The 18,213-nt window shown below is 37.4% G+C and overlaps 1 protein-coding gene across 2 annotated transcripts; it reads right to left on the bottom strand.

Annotated features, from left to right (window-relative positions):
• Window positions 1–818: 818 nt before the first annotated feature.
• Window positions 819–16,887, bottom strand: LOC117288436. 2 transcript variants are annotated; one of them, XM_033769298.1, is made up of 16 exons: window positions 16,784–16,887; window positions 15,849–15,983; window positions 15,114–15,309; window positions 14,438–14,511; window positions 13,245–13,302; window positions 12,177–12,275; window positions 11,946–11,971; window positions 11,394–11,522; window positions 10,708–10,819; window positions 10,100–10,129; window positions 8,404–8,607; window positions 7,411–7,589; window positions 6,537–6,659; window positions 5,195–5,302; window positions 4,510–4,629; window positions 819–2,856 (listed from the first exon to the last, which is right to left on the bottom strand). In XM_033769298.1, the coding sequence occupies exons 1-16, from the start codon at window positions 16,808–16,810 to the stop codon at window positions 2,818–2,820; spliced, it is 1,659 nt and encodes a 552-aa protein (XP_033625189.1). In that variant the 5' UTR covers window positions 16,811–16,887; the 3' UTR covers window positions 819–2,817. The 2 variants fall into 2 exon arrangements, with proteins under 2 accessions (XP_033625189.1, XP_033625190.1); XM_033769299.1 differs by lacking the exon at window positions 4,510–4,629.
• Window positions 16,888–18,213: the final 1,326 nt, after the last annotated feature.

Here is an 18,213-nt window from a genome sequence, read left to right as displayed (position 1 = left end):
ATGCAAGTAAGTACTGGCCATTTTTCAAGGTAGCTCCGGAACGACCTTGGACACAGAAGTAAAAGGGTTGTCTGAAGAAATGACAGTGTTTATGAATGTTCCTCACAGGATAAATGTTTAAGTCCGAAGGAAAGACATCACTAAAATACCAAATAGCCCCACGCACAGAAACAATACACAAAAACTCATACGGCTTTTACCCAAATTTGTTTCTATTATGCTGAGGATAACCCAAATTTTTTGTTTATTTATGCCGAGGATAAAATAAAATCGTTTGGGTTTGTTTAGGTAAAGCAAGTTTTTTTACACAGATAATTATAACAAAGCATTTTTTCTCAGAAATGTATGCGTCAGTCATAAAGGTTGTTCATAAAATCAGAGGAAGTAATTTTTCAAACAATTAAACGCATTTCAATAGAATGTTGTGCATATTATTATTAAGACTTTTAAGTTGAATTAAATAGCTATGCTCGTATTCAGCTCTCATCTTCTCTATAATAGCACTCTCCTGCTCAGCTTTAACTTTTGGTAATTATTGTGCTTTGGTCACTATGATGTTTCAGAAGCTTAGTAAAAACGCTTTGATTCTGGCGAGTCGTCTTCTTCAAAAATCGTCTTCTTTCAAAATCTCATCAAATGCTGCTTGATGGGCTGTGTGTGTGTGCATGTACATGTACGTAGACGTGGATGGGAGTTGTAATACAAAGGAAACCTTTTGTTAAGAGCTATTCAGCCACGGCAGATGAGCTTGATATCAGAAGTATTTACTCCAAAGCATTAAGTGAATACTTTGCAGTAAAAGAATAAGTTTATTCATACGGAATTTAGAAGATGCTTTTACTGGATGATTCTATTCAGAAGTTTATGCTTTTACTTTTTGCTAGTACTTGTCAGTAATTACAATTTTTTATTCATACGACCCAGTGTACGAACAACTTGCACAGTCAATAAGAGAAAATATTCCATGGTGCTACTAAAAAAAGTACTGGTTGCTAAATCTATAACTATTTACAAAAAAAAAAAACATATATGGGTCTTAAAACCAGGCGGGCTTGGACTGGTTTTGTGGTCGGCATCTCTGCAAATATTTCAACAAAACATTTCGGCAAGTATACAGAATAGACACACTATACATCAAACTGCAGTAAAGACATTGCATTGTAACAAAATAAAAATAATACAATTTGAACAAAACTACTGTGGTACGTGGCAACTTAACAAAATAAAAAACAACATGGCATGACCTTTGAATCTTTAAACGAACGTTGCACACAAAACAATGCACTGAACATAACTGGCGACTGGCAAGATACAAAAAAAAACTTTAAAAAAAATAAAATTATAATTCGTGATGCATGTATAAAATTAACTCCATCTTCTACAAGCATTACTCAAAATAAAAAAATTGCATGTCGAATAATTGTGATAAGCAATGTAGCCAGTGCTCAATTCCCGAGAGTCCTACAGGACCACAAATCAACAGGGATTCAAGACTCCCCAATCTAGATTTTAGAAATCTGAAAGTTGCGAGAGGATTAATGAAAAAACACTCTTGCTGCAAAGAATGGTGTGCTTTCAGAAGCCTGCTTTCAGATGAGAAAAGCTTTATGCCTGAAGCCTTGTTTTGGTTGAAAATTCCTATTTCTCTAAAACTACACAAATTCAAGGGAGCTGTATCTCACAATGTGTTATACTTTCAACAGCTCTGCAGTGCTGCTTACCAGGTATGTAAGTTGTTTTGTGGCCAGTAACTTGATAGTATACATTATAACCAAAAGTATACCCCAATGACAAGAGCCCAAACAACTTAAACCAAAACATTATCGCAGGATTTTCTGATACTTCCAGAGCAAAAAAATTCTTTGACTGGAAGAATGTTACTTGTTCCTATTAAATCCACCTGAAACTTCCCAGATTATAAATTAATAAACATTCCACAACACCGTGTTAAATACATTACGTATTGCATCTTTTAACAAAACCATAGCACATGTAAACATAAGACTCAATAATAAATTACATTATTGTACATGTATAAACATTATACATCCCAGAGGCACATCATTATTTTACATATACATGTACAAACAAATCTTGCACAAAAATCTTGCCAAAATATTGATAAAACCATTGGACTTTTCCGAGTTTAAAAATTACTTGAATTACAAACTTATTCTCATATAATTGAACTCCTGATAACACAATTTAATACTGCTGATTTATAAAACTTGATAAGACGCGGAAGCCAATAGAAAACCCAAGAAATTTTTCTTTCTGTAATTTTCATGAATTTTTTTTTTAAATGCGAGTACAAAATATACAAATATCAGATTACTCTGGCGTTTTGGAAAAAAATATTAGCCATACAATTAATTTGTTTAAATAAACAAACACCACGTTAACATAAATTTCAATAAAATTTTTGTACAACAAATAAAACACTATCAATGCATGATATTATATTTGTATAAAATTTATATACACATAAACTTGCACTTTACTAAAATACACCCTCTTGTATGAATAATTTGTTCTAGTGGAATAAATTACTGGACGGATCTCATGATGAATAGAGTAATCAATATTAAAATATGCATATATTTTAATATATGCAAATTAATGTGTGGTTTCTGACTGGCTATCTAGAAGGCCGGTAACAACACTATAATTAAAACTGCTATTCTGACTGGTCGACTGGTTTGAGCGGTTAACATTAAGAATAGCAAATGACTGGACGGCTTTGCTGATTGGTTATCTGGAAGTAATACCGAGCATTATGCAAATTGTTGAGCGGCTGTTTTGATTGGTGGGAAGTTGCTAAATCGATGCCCATGGAGCCCGTACTGCATACTCTTGCTGCAGATGAACAGAATTGTAAGAAAATTGTCACAAAATCTGCGAACAGTTGTATCAATAAATGTATTAGGCCTGGTACCATTTTCATAAAGCTGCTTGAGCAAAAAAAGCAGCTAAGCAGAACAAAATCCTGCTTTCCAAAACAAAATAGGTTGCCAGCAAAAATACCATGTCACAAAACGGTAACTGTTATTCAGGACCCCTTAGCAGTACATTGTTCTTTTTAGCTTAAGATGCTGTATGAAAAAAGTGCACTACAGGTTTGGCCATAGTCCTTTATCATGCTGCCTGCGCTTGGTCATGTTCCTCATATCAACTCACAATAATGAATGCTAAAAATAATTTTGCAAATAGGAACCACACTATTTTATTCTTCCAGCCTCGGTTAGGCTACATTGATATCAATGGGAGAAATTCAAGATGGCTGCATCGTGATAAAGGTCCATAGGGGTTAGAGAAGCTAATTTTTTTTAATTTTTTTTAAGCAGTGTCACCCTAGGGCCCAATTTCAAAAAGCTGCCTAAGCAGTTAAGCTAGAAAAACAAAATTATGCTTACTAGCCAATACCATGTCCATTGTACATGTTTGGCTGATATATGCTTATTTTGCTAAGCAATGTTTCCTGCTAAAGCAGCTCTGAAATCGATCCCAGTGTTTAGATCTTTATTGAAGAAGGTACAGCCTTGGAAAGCCATTGGGTATAGTAAACAGTGATGAGGAGTGCTCTAAGGAGTTAGTGTCAAGGAAGAGTGCGTAGTGTTGTGACAGGAAGAAAGCAGAAAATCAACGGGGAAAAATGCACAAATCTTTTTTACAAGTGGGTATTGCCGCCAAATTACATGTAAAAATCGAGCAAATGGTAACTGAAAACTTTAACTCGTAAAATCTCATTATTTAAAGGAACACGTTGCCTTTGATCGGACGAGTTGGTCTATAAAAAGTGTTTGAAACCGTTTTTTATGAAATGCATATGGTTAGAAAGATATTATTAAAGTAGAATATAATGATCCACACAAGTATCACTCAAAATTGCACGGTTTTCTTTTTACGTCGCGAACTATCACGGTCGGCCATTTATGGGAGTCAAAATTTTGACTCCCATAAATGGCCGACCGTGTTATTGGACGAGGTAAAAAGAAAACCACGCAATTTCGAGGCATATTTGTGTAGATCATTGTATTCTACTTTTACAACATCTTTCTTACAACCATAGGCATTTTATAACAAACGGTTACAAAACACTTTTCAAAGGCCAACTCGTCCGATCCAAGGCAACATGTTCATTTAATGGTTTGCTTAAAAATAGCTCTCAATGTACTTTGAATTAACTCTTTTAGAGACCATAGCAGCTGCAAGTGGCTTGTGCCAAGATGCCCAGAGCGGCCACAAATTTTACCAACTTCTGCTCAAATAAGAGGGTCAAAGAAAAGGCATGGGAACGAATTGATATTTTTCAATGTTTCCTATGTAAACAAAGAATCTAAAACTCTAAAACAAAACCATTGCACTCCCATTTGTTATGAATTTTCCCGACACCTTTCTTGAAAACAGCAGTGCAAAAAATCAAGATTAACAATGTCTGGGTGTATGGTGATATTACAAAGAAATTAGTGATTTTTAAAGGGTTAAGGAACACATGTTAGCGAAGCCTACCCGTGGTAAGTTCTGTTGACTCTGTGGTTTAAAGCGGCCTTCCAGTGCCGTCGTGCGGGCCCAGGGTTTCTGAACGGCACTTGATCCGTGTGGTTGAACCCTCGGCTGGAGTGAGAGGTCCTGTTAATTTGCAGCATGTTAGAAAAGGAGGGCAAGATTTGAAGCAGTGAGAGGAAGAGTCAAAATAAATGAGGGAACATTTAGAGTTGAATGGTTGAAACCCAGCAGTTGAATGTGTCATAAGCCATGCATTTTAAGCTCTAATAAGTGACTACAGAACGAGCAAATAAACTTTCTACAAACAATGACAAGTCTGAAGTTAAATTTCAAAAATTATGAAGTTAACCACTTTCTCAAAGGTCATTTTACGGTCAAGTTGGGTGTGTTGTAATCAACACAAATGCATTGAAAAAAAGCCCAAATTACAGAGTATGAGAATTGAGCCGATTTAATCAGCAAAGGTTGATTTCACAAAGAGTTAGGACTTGGAGATATTAAAAGCTAAAGGCTGTTGTTTACTTGTGAAATCCACCCCAGGACACTGCTAGGAGCTACAGATGTTTTTAAAAATGTTATAATGACATGCAATGAATGAAGCTCAAATTGTTTTAGGGTGAAAATTTAAGTGTAAATAAAAAATCAGGTTGATCAATTAAAAGAGCAGATATCCGCTTTTGACCTTTACCTGTCCCCTTGTGTTCTCCGTGTCCATTATGTGTCTTTTGTGGTCATTCTGGCTGGACGGGGCACCGTTGCCTGGACGACCCCACACCTGACCAAAACTCTCATGATGCTGTCAAGAAAAACAAAACAAAATAAGTGCAAAATGTTTCCTCATGTGACTGGCCCATTCCATGAAATGCTGTTATACTGAATGCTAACATCTTCCATTTGAAATTTGAACCCAAGTTTTTATTTACCCTAGCTCAACTAATTAATGCAACTTGGAGTTCTGTAGGCCTAGTGATATCCTTTTATTATCAAAACAACATACAAGAATTTAAAAAAATAACTCACTTACAATAATATTAATAGTTATTATAAATAGCAAGGCATGTTCTCAACAAACAAATCTACACAGGAAAGTAGATTTATTCGTGTTTATATCCGGTACAAAAAAGGCATGAAAAACAAAGCCAAAGGACATTATAATCTCAATCATAGAATTAAATAAATAAAGAATATCAAAGAGCGAAGACAATACAATAAGGCAAGGCAAAATAGAACGAAACCATTACAGAAGAAAGGAAAAACTATTAAGTATTAAACAATACAATGAACACATTTAAATCGACCTGGAAATGAGAGAAACCCGGTCGACGTGGTGGGAATGGGAATTAATCATCCACTCGGCCGATCCAGACTGTTGTGACATTTAGAATAGTATAATTACAAAAGATGATACCAGAGCTAATTTGGAGAGGCGATTGATATAACACATTCGAACAGTAAGGTAATAGAAACAAATAAATGACAATCGGGAAAAGATCATACAATAGAATTTCAAAACCACTACCAAAAAAAAAATTCATTTCATCATTTTGCTTTATGATAACATTAATTTACAAAGAAACTTATATAGCGCAGTATTGCTGCAAAACGGCCTCAAAGCGCTATGAACAAAAACAAACCTAGATAAAGAGACAAAATTCATTTGCAGAATTTTTTCTTCCAAGTAAAGGTATCGCCGCAAAACACTGTGTACCAAAAACAAAGCTGATAAAAATATAAAAGTCTTTGGCAGAAAAATTGTTAGAAAGTTTTTACAAAAATTACAGACCACAAGAGAATAAATAAAATAAGCATCACTCACTACTCTTGCCAGCCTTTGGCAATATTAAGGGATACGAAGTATTGTTTAAACAGATAAAGGCAGAAGACAGTAGCAGGAAAAGTTGTCTCATGTATTTGAGTACAAAATCTGCTGCCAGCAACACAGCAATGACGGTGCAGCATGCACTCTTGCACAAACGGATTGATTTATAGATTGTATTTTTAAGAGCTTGTTGATGACAGACAATACTTACATGTGCAGAGAGGTCTCTTGATTCTTGTTTCTTGGCAGCGTTGGATTGATAACGTTCCTGAGCTTGTCTTTCTAAATCACTCTGGTATTCAACTGGATTTCCTGGTCGACGAATATCCATTCTCTGCAAAAACAATGTCAAAAGTTATGTCATCGTTCACAAAACAATTTTCTACTCAGAAAGCAATCGCACATTAAAAACAGTTTGTTGGGTTTAGTGCAAAAAGGCTGTGAAGAAGGAACAAGTGCAAAATTATACAGAGGGAGTTTAAAACTCATGAGCCCAAGGGCCCCCAAAACACACGAGTGTTTTTTAAGGTTCAATTTGTAACTCCACATAACACCAGGGTTCCTACATTCAATATTTTGTGGTTCATTTTTGAATCTCACATACCCCAGGGTTCCCCCCAAAAAATAATTGTTTTTAGGTCATTTTTTAAACCTCACGTAACCCCAGGGTTAAAAAAAACAAAACAAAACATTACCATTCATTTCATGAGGGTCAGTTATTTAGAATTACATTCAATATACAAGGGGAAGAGTTTCCAAAATTAGGGAGATCTGCAAATGTCTTCATCAGGTCACAGAAAGGTTGGTTAATTTAAGGGAACTTTCTGCAGAATCAAGAAGAATTGGCAGCTCCAAATGTAATAACTTTGTTTCGAATGAATCCCTACTTGGTCAGAGACAGCCTACAATAACCATTTTTGTACAAATAGCAATGAAATTCTTACTTGGGTAGTACTTCAGATTTAATATCTTTATTTAGCATCTCTAACTTGGGTAGTGACATCCTTAATCATAGCATTAATCATTCTAACTTGGGTAGTACATGTACTTTTGGTTTAGCTTTCCTTAGCACACATAATTCTTACCTGGGCAGTAACATCCGATGTCTGTTTGTAATGTACAGGTAGTATTGCTCTAGTGACCGGATCTCTCTTTGGGTAGCCTACTTCCTTAGTACGGATCCACGTCGCTACCTCAGTAGCTGGTTGCCGAATCTCTTTGGTCTCCTTGTCACGGATATAATGCTGGTCCTCAATCTCACGCTCTGTATTAAAGAATCAATCAAAAACAGTTACAAGAAGGATTCAGTACTACAGCCAGCAGTTCCGATACGTGCTAAGCCTATTTTGACAGTTTGCTGAGGGAACCTTTACCACAGCACCATACAATGAAGTAATCGGTTTTTGTTGTATGAGAGGGGGGGAGGGATGATCCTCTACTGAAAAAGGATGAGCATTCACCAATAGTACAAAATCCACACGATGATGACTCAGATACAAAACTCAGAGCATACAGTTGCAGTACACAATATGCATGTAATAAAAGCACATCAGTACAGTCACAGTAGATTATAACACAGATATTTAAAATTAGGAGCACGGCCAGAGCCCATGCTCCCTTCAAATTCTAGGTAGGATACCAAGAGAAAGTAGAAGCTGCTCTATGGAAAAGAGGACATTCAAACGGTCGCAGACACAAACTATGTGAACAAGAAAGTTTGGTAACACTGAGGGGCACTTCGAATCATACACAATGTTTAGTGTACGAATCAATCAATCAATCAACTAAAAAAAAATCATACCTAATTTTCAAAAAAGCATTCCAATCAAATGACAAAGATTTACTTGGATGTTATATAAAACAAGATTGAATGGTTTGCATCCATACGTGGAGAGAACATTTTCATTCATTGAAAGATGGAAAGATCCACTCAACTCGGCTTCATCTTGTTCAATGAAACATTCCATAATTCAACTCCTGAAAATATTTTCAACCTCACTCCCATAAACATTCACCGTTTGTAAAATTTTTATGAGAAGCAAAAAGATTAAAGTAACAATTTTACAAGATTGACTTACTGAGTTGATTGAGGTACTCTTTCTTGGCCACCTGCTCTTCCTGCCGAGGCGGCAGAATACCCATCTTATCTTTTTCAGCCCTGGCGGGGTTCATCGTCCTGATGTTCCCTTGCTGGTCCCGCAGTGGTGCACCATTACCTGGTCGCCCCCACGGGGCATACTCCCCGGACCTGGGAGGGCCGGATGGATCACGTGCAAGGGGTTCTGGAGGGGTTGGGGGAAATGTTGAGAAAGAGTGTTATCACTGTATTACAAATAAAGGTTCTTCATTCATAAATATCCCAGACAGTTTCACTATTCCTATTGGTGGAGAGCGTGCCACAAAGGGGTGTTTAAACGGTTGATAATGACCAGCTGGAGCTGTTAAAGACCGGCTGGCTTTGCGTGGGCGCGCAAGCTTATGTACGCTAACTTAACTTACGCAGAATGCAGTTCATAGCTATTAGTAACAGCGCGTTGTATGTATGTACACGCGCGTATACACACCACCCGACGTGCACAAAACAATTTCACAAACATTTTGTGGCAGATTGTCTAGAATTGTGAAACTGTTTCACCTTTTGACAAAAGGTCATTCATGAACGAGAATAAAAGGCTAACAACGAGTTATAAAACGGCTGTTTAAAACCTTGCAGGGCCGTGGATCACACGGCCACGACCCTGCCGGTTTTAAATGGCCGCTTTATAACTAGTTGCTACCCTTTTATTTCTTTATTAGTTGTTAAAGTGCGGGGACCACATCTAGTGCTTTTAAAACAACTTTCTGCAGAGCAGACACAAGCAGGATACCGTTCACAAATCGTACATGTGACAATGTACTTTTTGATGGGGTGTTTTTTGTATGCAAGTTCGCCCAAAATAAGACTAAAGGCCACTCTTGGTAATAAGGAGCTACAAAAAGACAATATTCCAGGTGTAAATGCATGACTATTATTATTATTAGGGGAGTTGAACGAAGGAATTGAATATGCCTCATCCAACAGCCTATCCGTGCCTGATTTTCAGGTCGAGTTTCTACGGGGTGCAGCAACCAAAAGGATCTATGGTATACATGTAAAAATAGTGACCCTAGCAGAGTCTATCACAAAGGCACAAAACACATAAACATGTATACTGGTGGAACAGAAGAGAGCAAGTGCAAACAGAGAGAGGCTTTTGAAACATCCCGCCACAAACTTTGTGGGGGCAAATAATTAAATTGTTGAGATTTTATTTGCAGTAAGGCATATTGCTAATGAGCTATGGCAAAAGTTGAAGCTGTAACATCAGACAAAGTCTGTTAAACATTTCATGGTTATATGAATTGAAAAATAGATGGTTGCAAATGATAGAAGTTGTAAGAAGATAGAACCCCACTGTTAAGAAGCTAACAAATCGAGTCAATAGGAAACAAAACATTTTAGGCGGTGCAGCGTTTACAAGTTTAAGTGCAATTTGACTCCATAACTGGTGAGCACATAGCAGACAGTATAGCCACAAGTTAGGTTGACCCAAGCGGTTAATAGGTTAATAGGTTAAAAAGAATTACTGAAAACAAATAAAATGGAGTACCAAAATCAACAATAGTAGCCTCATTGGGGAGGTTTGTGATGAGTATGCAGAAATGAATGGTCTCTAAAGGGTTAAAGAGTGGTGCAATGAAAGCAATGACGTGGTCACACAACACACAACTGACACAAATGGATAAAAAAAATACCTGCATGGCGATGCGAATCTCTCAAAGGTCCTATCAAATAAAACAGTTTGGATCCCGTCAATTAATCAATCAATCATTCAATAATGCAAGTCATGCCGCTAAAGTTTAGTAAGGTCAAGACGTAGTCAAGCAGGGGCCGGATTCTTTAAAGTCTGTAAGTAGACATTGGCTGCTCTTGGTGTGGTTGTCTGCAGAAAGAGACTATGCAAGCTTTTCACAGGAATTCGAACTTCCGGGACCACAAGTTAGTCAGAACGATTCTGTTTCTTAAAATTATTTAGTTAGTGGCTAAAACAATTATGTACTATTGATGGGAAGAAAAATTTAGCCATCAAAATAAATTTAACAAATTAAAAATTACAAAAAATGAGAAGACTTGACATCTGCTTGGTCAGAAACAACAGAGCTAGAGTCCAATAAGCTCGTCCACTTGGCCACAACATACCACAAAAATAGTGACAACATGTTACGCAGGATTTTTCTTTATCAGCAAAACTTTTCTTACCAGACTTTATTAATTAGTGGTGTGGGTCTTTCATTGACAAAAATGAGCCATGTTAAAACTTAACCAAATTTCATAACGAACTTGTAAATGAGCTTTGCCTTACCTCCAGAGTTTTGGTCGTGAACGAGGGTCTGCTGATTCTTGGTTTGTTTCTCTCCCTTTGCATCTACCTTGTGTCCCCCGCCTCCTAGGGGTTTGGTCTCCAGGGAAGCTCCCTGTCAACAACAACAACACAATGTTTTTTTAAATTGTAAATTCAAAATGCAATTTGTGAGTTGGACCGCAAATTTGTGAATGTTTTTAAATAATCCATACACCATAAGTCAAACTACACGTTTTTTCTTTATACATTGGTGTATGGGTAAAACCAAATATTATTCTTTATACCTTAATGCAAACCTACATCTACTAATTTGTTGCAGTATCCGCTGCTAAACTATAGGATTTCAACTGCCTCTAGCTACCAGGCAAGCTTGGTGTCTAGTTGTAAGACTTTCTGCTCTAGAATGGAAAACGTCATGCCGATGGGTTCAAATCCCACTGAAGTAATATGCCTGTTGATTTTTTTACTTTGGAAAGTACCGAGTATTCAGTGCTTACACACATCAGTGTGAGGGTAAAAACAAGTAATCTCTTTATCCCCCGAAGCCAATTTAACAGCTAATAAATCTTCGGTCTAGTTCAACAGAGACACGGTAGGTGGGGCCTAGTGGTGCCTAGTGGGAGTGGGTGAGGTTGAATGCCAGCAGTTGCTCTTGGCTGAGGAGAAGCTCTGGCTCTCTTTCTTACCGTGATGTTAGGATCTACGAACTCGGTGACATTAGCTCCATCAGTCCATTTGTATCTCCTGATGTTGCCTTCGTCGTCTCTTGAGGGCGCTCCGCTTCCTTTACCCCATGGACTGTAGTCAGAGCCGGCCTGGAGAGAAAAAACAAAAATGTAAGATTGTTAATCCTGGCCCTTTGACATTATGCATGATTCAGAAATTAGTATATAAACTAGGATTGTTTATGCGCAGTTAAGAGCACGACTCAAGTTCTGGTGTCTGATCACCAAAGTGTGGGTTCGAGTCCCGGTCGTGGAACTCATATCATTGAGCAAGATACTTTACTGTAAATGCCTTGTTCTTCAGGTGGGACATTAAGCCATTTTAAGATTGGCAGTGCACATAGAGTCCAGAACATTTATCGAGGAGAAGTAAGGGGGTCAACCCAAGTTCATCTGGTTCACGTATCAAGCACCCTTGTTTACAGGTTTCCTCAAGCCTCTAGCTTGGAGGCTTGAAATTGGGTGAGTGGGTGTGGAAGTAAAATAAAACACTGAATAAATGAAACAACTTACAGCTGAAGGTTTGTCGTGACCAGATGCTGCAAGAAATACAAAAAACAAAAGTTAGAGCAAATTTATTAGCTTTTAAAAAGTGTGTACATCACAGTAAGCAGAATATGTAGTATCGGAGAGGAAGAATATTAAGACAAACGTATCAGCAAACAAGTCTTGGTGAATACCAAAAAACAAAATCTCTTTCACGTTTTTAAAAATCCATTCAAGCAAAAATATGTATAGATGTACCTTCACTGAGTCTTCGTTTTCTATCTTGTTTCTGCTCCACCTCCCGTAGCTCGTAGCTGTTCTTGACTAGCGTGCGCTGTCTTGCAACTATGTTCTTGCCTACACACAAAAATACCACTTACTTAAACTCAGTCTGTGTCATCATTTCAACTATTTCTTTTAACTAGAATTATTAATTTGGGAAAAAATTCTTGCATAAATCGGGGCACACACAATCCGTGTGAAAAGCAATATTTACTTTAGGGGTGTTTTAAAGAAAACTATTCAAATTTAAGTTAAGGGAAAGTATACACAACATGTTAGCTTTGGTTTTTGAAATCGTTCGGTTGGTTTAATCCTATATAAATGTTGATAAATAAAACAAACGTGAACATATAATAATAATAATATTAATAAAAAATTCTTACATAGCGCATTTCACAATAAACCGTATCAATGCACTTTACATTAGTCCCCTAGCCATTTAATCTTTCTCAGCTCCCATTAGGGAGTAAACAGGCCTGAGCTGCCGGGGTACATTTATACCCCCGGGTGAATTGAAGAGCAATTATAGTAAAGTATTTTGCTCAATGACACAAGTGTCACAACCGGGATTCAAACCCACACTCCGGGCAGAAAATCCGGTGTGGTTATACACTTTAAGAAACGTACCTGACAGTAACATTTCTCAGGTTAAAATTTTTGAGGAAAAAAAAACAGATATCTTTTTTTCATTTCCACATTACTTTGAAATAAATATTTCTTGAAATGTTCGTTAGGCTTCTAACCAATAGTTTTTTGTTGCCATTAGTTCAAGAGTGATAACCAAACTAAACGTATCCCTTCCCTTTAAATGCCCTTTAAAGTTTTGAGGAAAAAAACACATATCTTTTTCCATTTCCCAATACTTTGAAGTGAAATGTTTCTTGAAAAGGTTTGTTAGGCTTCTAACAAATAGTTTTTTGTTGGCATTAGTTCAAGAGTGATTCCTAAATTAAGTGTATCCCTTCCCGTTAAATGCCCTTTAGTATAAGCTAAACAAACAGTCAAAACTGACAGAGAGACGAACAAACCAGCATAGTAAACTACCTGAATTAGTCTTTATCGGAGCTCCACCACCTGACTTCCCGTATGGGTCGTACTCCCACTGTGGAATCAAAGATCAGTGAGTTAATGGTTATTTCATTCTGAACAAATAAGATTAGTTATCATTATCAACGGACGGTCAACAGTAGAGAGACCTTATTTATAAAACAGTCAGAGGTGTATCAGATAACATTGATTGGATAAATACGTTTATCACAAAGCAATGATGACAAGTAACTAGGATATTCTTCAAAAAATCACAGAGGTTGAAATTTGTTTGTAAGTAGTAAACATTTTTTTGTGATTATCTATTCGGCCAACATCATAAAAAACAGTATACCAAAGTGGTACAAAGATAATTAGACCAACAAAACTAACAGTTTAAATACAAGTTGTGGTTAAACTACAGGTAGCCCCTAGCTTAAAAACAAGGTTACAAAAAGAGGAGATAAATGCACAAAATAGTTAATGGCCTTACATTTTGGCAGTAGAAGAGTCTTTCTCAGGACAGACTTTTTGAGTAAGACTCTGCAAGAGGCAAAACCTCAGACCACCAAAGAACTACTTTTTGCATTTAGCCATAACATGGTGATAATACATCATCTTGCATTAAATAAAATTTTATAAATAATCACACAAAGATATTACTGTTTTATTTGTTCTGATTCGGGGATTCAAACACGCAAATTTTTTATGTAAAAAAATGTGTACAAATGTTTTTATGTAAACATTTTTGTAGGTACAAAGAAATGTAAAGAATCTCACATAACAAAGGAAGTGTTTGACTTTGCCCCATACATACGTGTGCAGCTGGAGACAGCAAACACCAACATCGTTTAGTTCTATGTGAATAAATATTTGCTTAATGGATGTTTGTATAAAACATGTAACTGTCTGTCATTGTCTGGAACAATCAATGCTGGAAAAACATTCTGTCAAACAAATGTGATAAATGTGATTGTCTGCCCTCGCTCTTCAGCGTAGCTAAGCAATGTGTACAATCAGTGCTTTTGAGCTTGTGAGGAATGAAAATCTACATGTACAGACATTTTTTTGCAGAACTAGAACCTGCGACGCCTGTGGTATATTGCAATCAAACCAAGCAAGTGTCACCTCTTCAAATCATACACTGAAAAATCGTACATAATTTTTACTTCTTGATGAAACAAAGCTGCAAAATTATGTCCGTTCCTTACCGTCTTTTTCTCTTCTTCAAAGTCTTTCTTCTTTTCGATCTCTTTCCTGGTTCTTTGCTCGAGAGCTAGATTCCCTGCAGAAACAGTACAACAGAAACTATTTAAGTATTTCTTCATAATTCATAACCAGAATGCACATCAAATTATTGTACAACTCGCCTCTATTAAGCATTAGATAAAAACCATATGCCACATGTTAGTGATTTTACTAGTAGTGTTTTGGTACTCCCAAAAGAGTTTTCGACATGGTTGTTCCCACAAGTTTACTGCTGAAGTTTGTTTTACGATCCACACCATGGCCCAGAGTTAATTTCAAGCAAGCTCTGCTTGTTCATTTAAGGTCTTAGATGAGATACCAAAAGCTGCTGGTGCAGTCAAAGTCTGAGAGAAAGGTTTGAAAGATTTTGGGTTGAACAAAGAAACATTGACTAGAGCAGGATTTGAACCAACCCACCTCAGCTGGATTGGCGTGCCGGGCTCTACCAAATGAGCCATCTGACCCTAACGTGGCAGTGTCCCTATTTTGTCAATACTTTTGTTCGGGGATGCTAGTGAAAAGCAACACAACCGTTTACTGCCACGTAGACACACACAAAGTTTACGATACAAACTGGGAATTAGTGGCAGCTAGTAGGGGATCACCAGAAAGGTTTTAAGGTGAACAAAAACTACTTACCTAAGTCGTTAATGTACTCCACGCCCTTCTGCTTGGGCTGAGTGTATCTGATTTTGTTGTGGACATTCAGGGGCATGTTCTTCCCACCAGCTTGGAATCTGATATCATGGTTTGCACGCATGCTGGTCTTGAGTGAACCGGAGTCTGTACGCATCGGAGCGCCGTGGCCTTCCTTACCAAAGGCAGGAAACTGCAGCTGTTGGAACCAATAGGAAACAAAATTACTCGTCACTGACATTACATGTACCATGCAAGGTTATGGGTTTTAATCCCCCTTGCTAACGGCTGATTTCACAATGACTAGATATAAGTGTTGTGGTCTACATGTAGCTGATTACAATTTCTTGATTTGAGCAAACCATTGTTTAACTAATGTTTGTATGAGAGAGAGAGATTGGCTGTTGCCAGCTTTGGTTTGCCGAAGTCCCTTGATGGGAAAATCATCTACACAAAACTGTGGAACATTCTGGACTAAATTTTGCAAGTTTGGCCGAAACACGCTGAATAGAAACTAGGTCTTAGTAATGTTTTCTTCTTTGTGCAATCTGAAGCATTTTATATGATTTTCTCTGATGTTTATGGTGTTAAAAAAAGAAAAGGACGAACCCTGCACGTATCGCCACACAAATCGTGCATATAGGCCATGAATGCTCAATTACATGTACGTTAGTTTATGCATGGACAGAACCCTGTGAAGCCACTTTATAATGATCGATATCTCTCATCTGGACCTACCAGAAGTTCCCCTTGGTTTCCCAGAATAGAGTCATCCATGTTTTTGGTCCTGCGGACACTTTGGACGTTGGTGTTGGCTGGTGCACCACCCCCAGGCCTTCCCCATGGTTTGTAATCTTTCAGCATCTGTAAATCCTGGATAAACAAAACACAATCACAAATTGTTAGTCCCAAAGACTTCATAACAACATGAAATGAAAACAGTTTGTAAATTGACTTTGCACCGATTGTCAAATCCGTTAAGAAAATTGTGTTTGAATGAATCCCATTTTTTCAAAACTGTCAAACTTGACAAAATACAGATTAACAGCAAAAAAATGTTTCTGTGCTGAGCAATCTTTTTTGTCTGTGCTTCAAGCAGTGTGTGCAAATAGCTTTATGAACTTGGGCTGTGGTGTGCTGCCCATGAATGTATCTGCTAGTATTTTTGAAGTGTCTGAGGTCACAGGCACATATTTTATGCACAAAGAACAGCTATTGTTAAGTGTTTTGCCTCCTTTTAGGAATGTGAGGCCTATGCCAGGGGTAATTGCTTGTAACCCAAAACACAACATGGACACTGAGGTCACGCGCACGTTTTTACGCACAAAGAACAGCTATTGTTTAATGATTTCCCTCTTTTGGCCCTCAGTGAGGGCGCCTTTTGGGAATGTGAGGCCTATGCCAGGGTTATATTGCTTATAACCCAACACACTACAGGGACACTGAGGTCTAGCGCACATGTGTACGCACAAAGAACAGCTATCGTCCAATGGTCGGCATCCTTTGGCCTCCGTGAGGGCACCTTTTGTGAATGTGACGTCATGTGCAAGGGGTCTGCTTATAACCAAAAACACTACAGGGCACTAAGGTCTGGCGCACATTTGTTATGCACAAATGACAGCTATATCGCCCAACATTGGGCGATATTTAGGGTCTATTGCTTTCCTACACACCTTTCTCTTCTCATCTTGTACAGTCATTGTAGTTTTAGTCTTGTGTTCTTTGAATTGGTGGATGTCTAAATCAGCATCAAACCTTTGCTGTGTTCTCTTCTTCTCCTCAGCAGACCTGATTAGATGACAAACATTAGATTTAATTAACAACACAAAGGGTAGCTAAGCACAGCAACATTATGCTAACTAGATTAAGGTTACCAGCCAAAATACCATGCAACATATACAATTTACGACTAATATCCTGCTCATTTCTGCTAAGCATGAACTTGTTAAGCAAACTTTTCTACTTAAACAGCTCTATGAAATTGGGCACTGGTCATCTCACATTTCTGAAGAATTGGAAATGTTTAGAAATGACGACAGAGAAAATCTTTCAGTAAAAACAAGGTCTCATACAGTAGTATTTTATTCATGCCAGGGCCCAATTTCATAAAGCCTGTAAGCATAAAAACTTGCTTAGCACACAAAAAACCCGCTTAACAGAAATGGGTTACCAGTCAAAATTCCATGAGGTTTACATTGATTCAACTAGTGCCCCAATAACTTTTGCTTAGCAAACAAATCTGCTAAGCAGTATTTGCTGCTTTTACCTATGGGCCTAGGTAAGCCCAACTTCATGATGTTACAGTATATCGCTGAACTCTGCGCTTACAATCACAATTCTTTGCTTACAGGACAATTTCTGCACTGGCTGTTTCAGCAAAGAGTGCCTACATGTATAGTAACATGGAGTACGAATGCACACTGTAAGCAAGCATTTCAATCTACAAATTGAACATTTTGTACAGATGTGGAAAAGGCACAGATGAAACAGGGCATAGGAAAAACAGTGTGATCACATGTGTAATTTTTCAATAGAGAAATAAACATTTGGGACTTACGTTCTGTCCTCAAGTAGAAAGACCGTCTTTCTTGGTGTTGGCGCCGATCGGCTGAGCGGCATACCATCTGAGCCATACTGGATCCCATTGATTGCCTTCTCTACAGGTTGCCCTGATAACCATCAAGTAATAAACTCATCAAAATAACACTTCCAAAAGAGAAACTTGGATAATTTGATTAAAATAAACATTTAAACTTTACTACAAATGTACACATGTATATGGAAAGGTGTTTTCTGTGTGACAATCAAGTGTACCGACCTGAAATTTGTCTTTGAAAAGAGAGAGCCATTTGAACCTTTGATCACTACAGTAGGTGATTTAAAATCCTTCCTTACTCTAACAAATCCTAAATCCAACCAAAGGCAAAATCCAGGCCATATGAAAATTGAAACACTTTGATTGATGTTAGTCACTCTCATAATGAAACACGTACATGTATGATGAAATGAATGACGATTGTGAGTTACATGTGGTTGAGGTAAACAATGATTCTATACGATTCCAAATATATAAGAACATTTTTGCTCAAAAGATCAAGGAGCA

Source organism: Asterias rubens, chromosome 3 (genome assembly GCF_902459465.1).
Source record: "Asterias rubens chromosome 3, eAstRub1.3, whole genome shotgun sequence".
NCBI classification, from domain to species: Eukaryota; Metazoa; Echinodermata; class Asteroidea; order Forcipulatida; family Asteriidae; genus Asterias; species Asterias rubens.
Note: the sequence above shows the minus strand (reverse complement) of the source record. Positions and strands in the feature narration are given on the sequence as shown.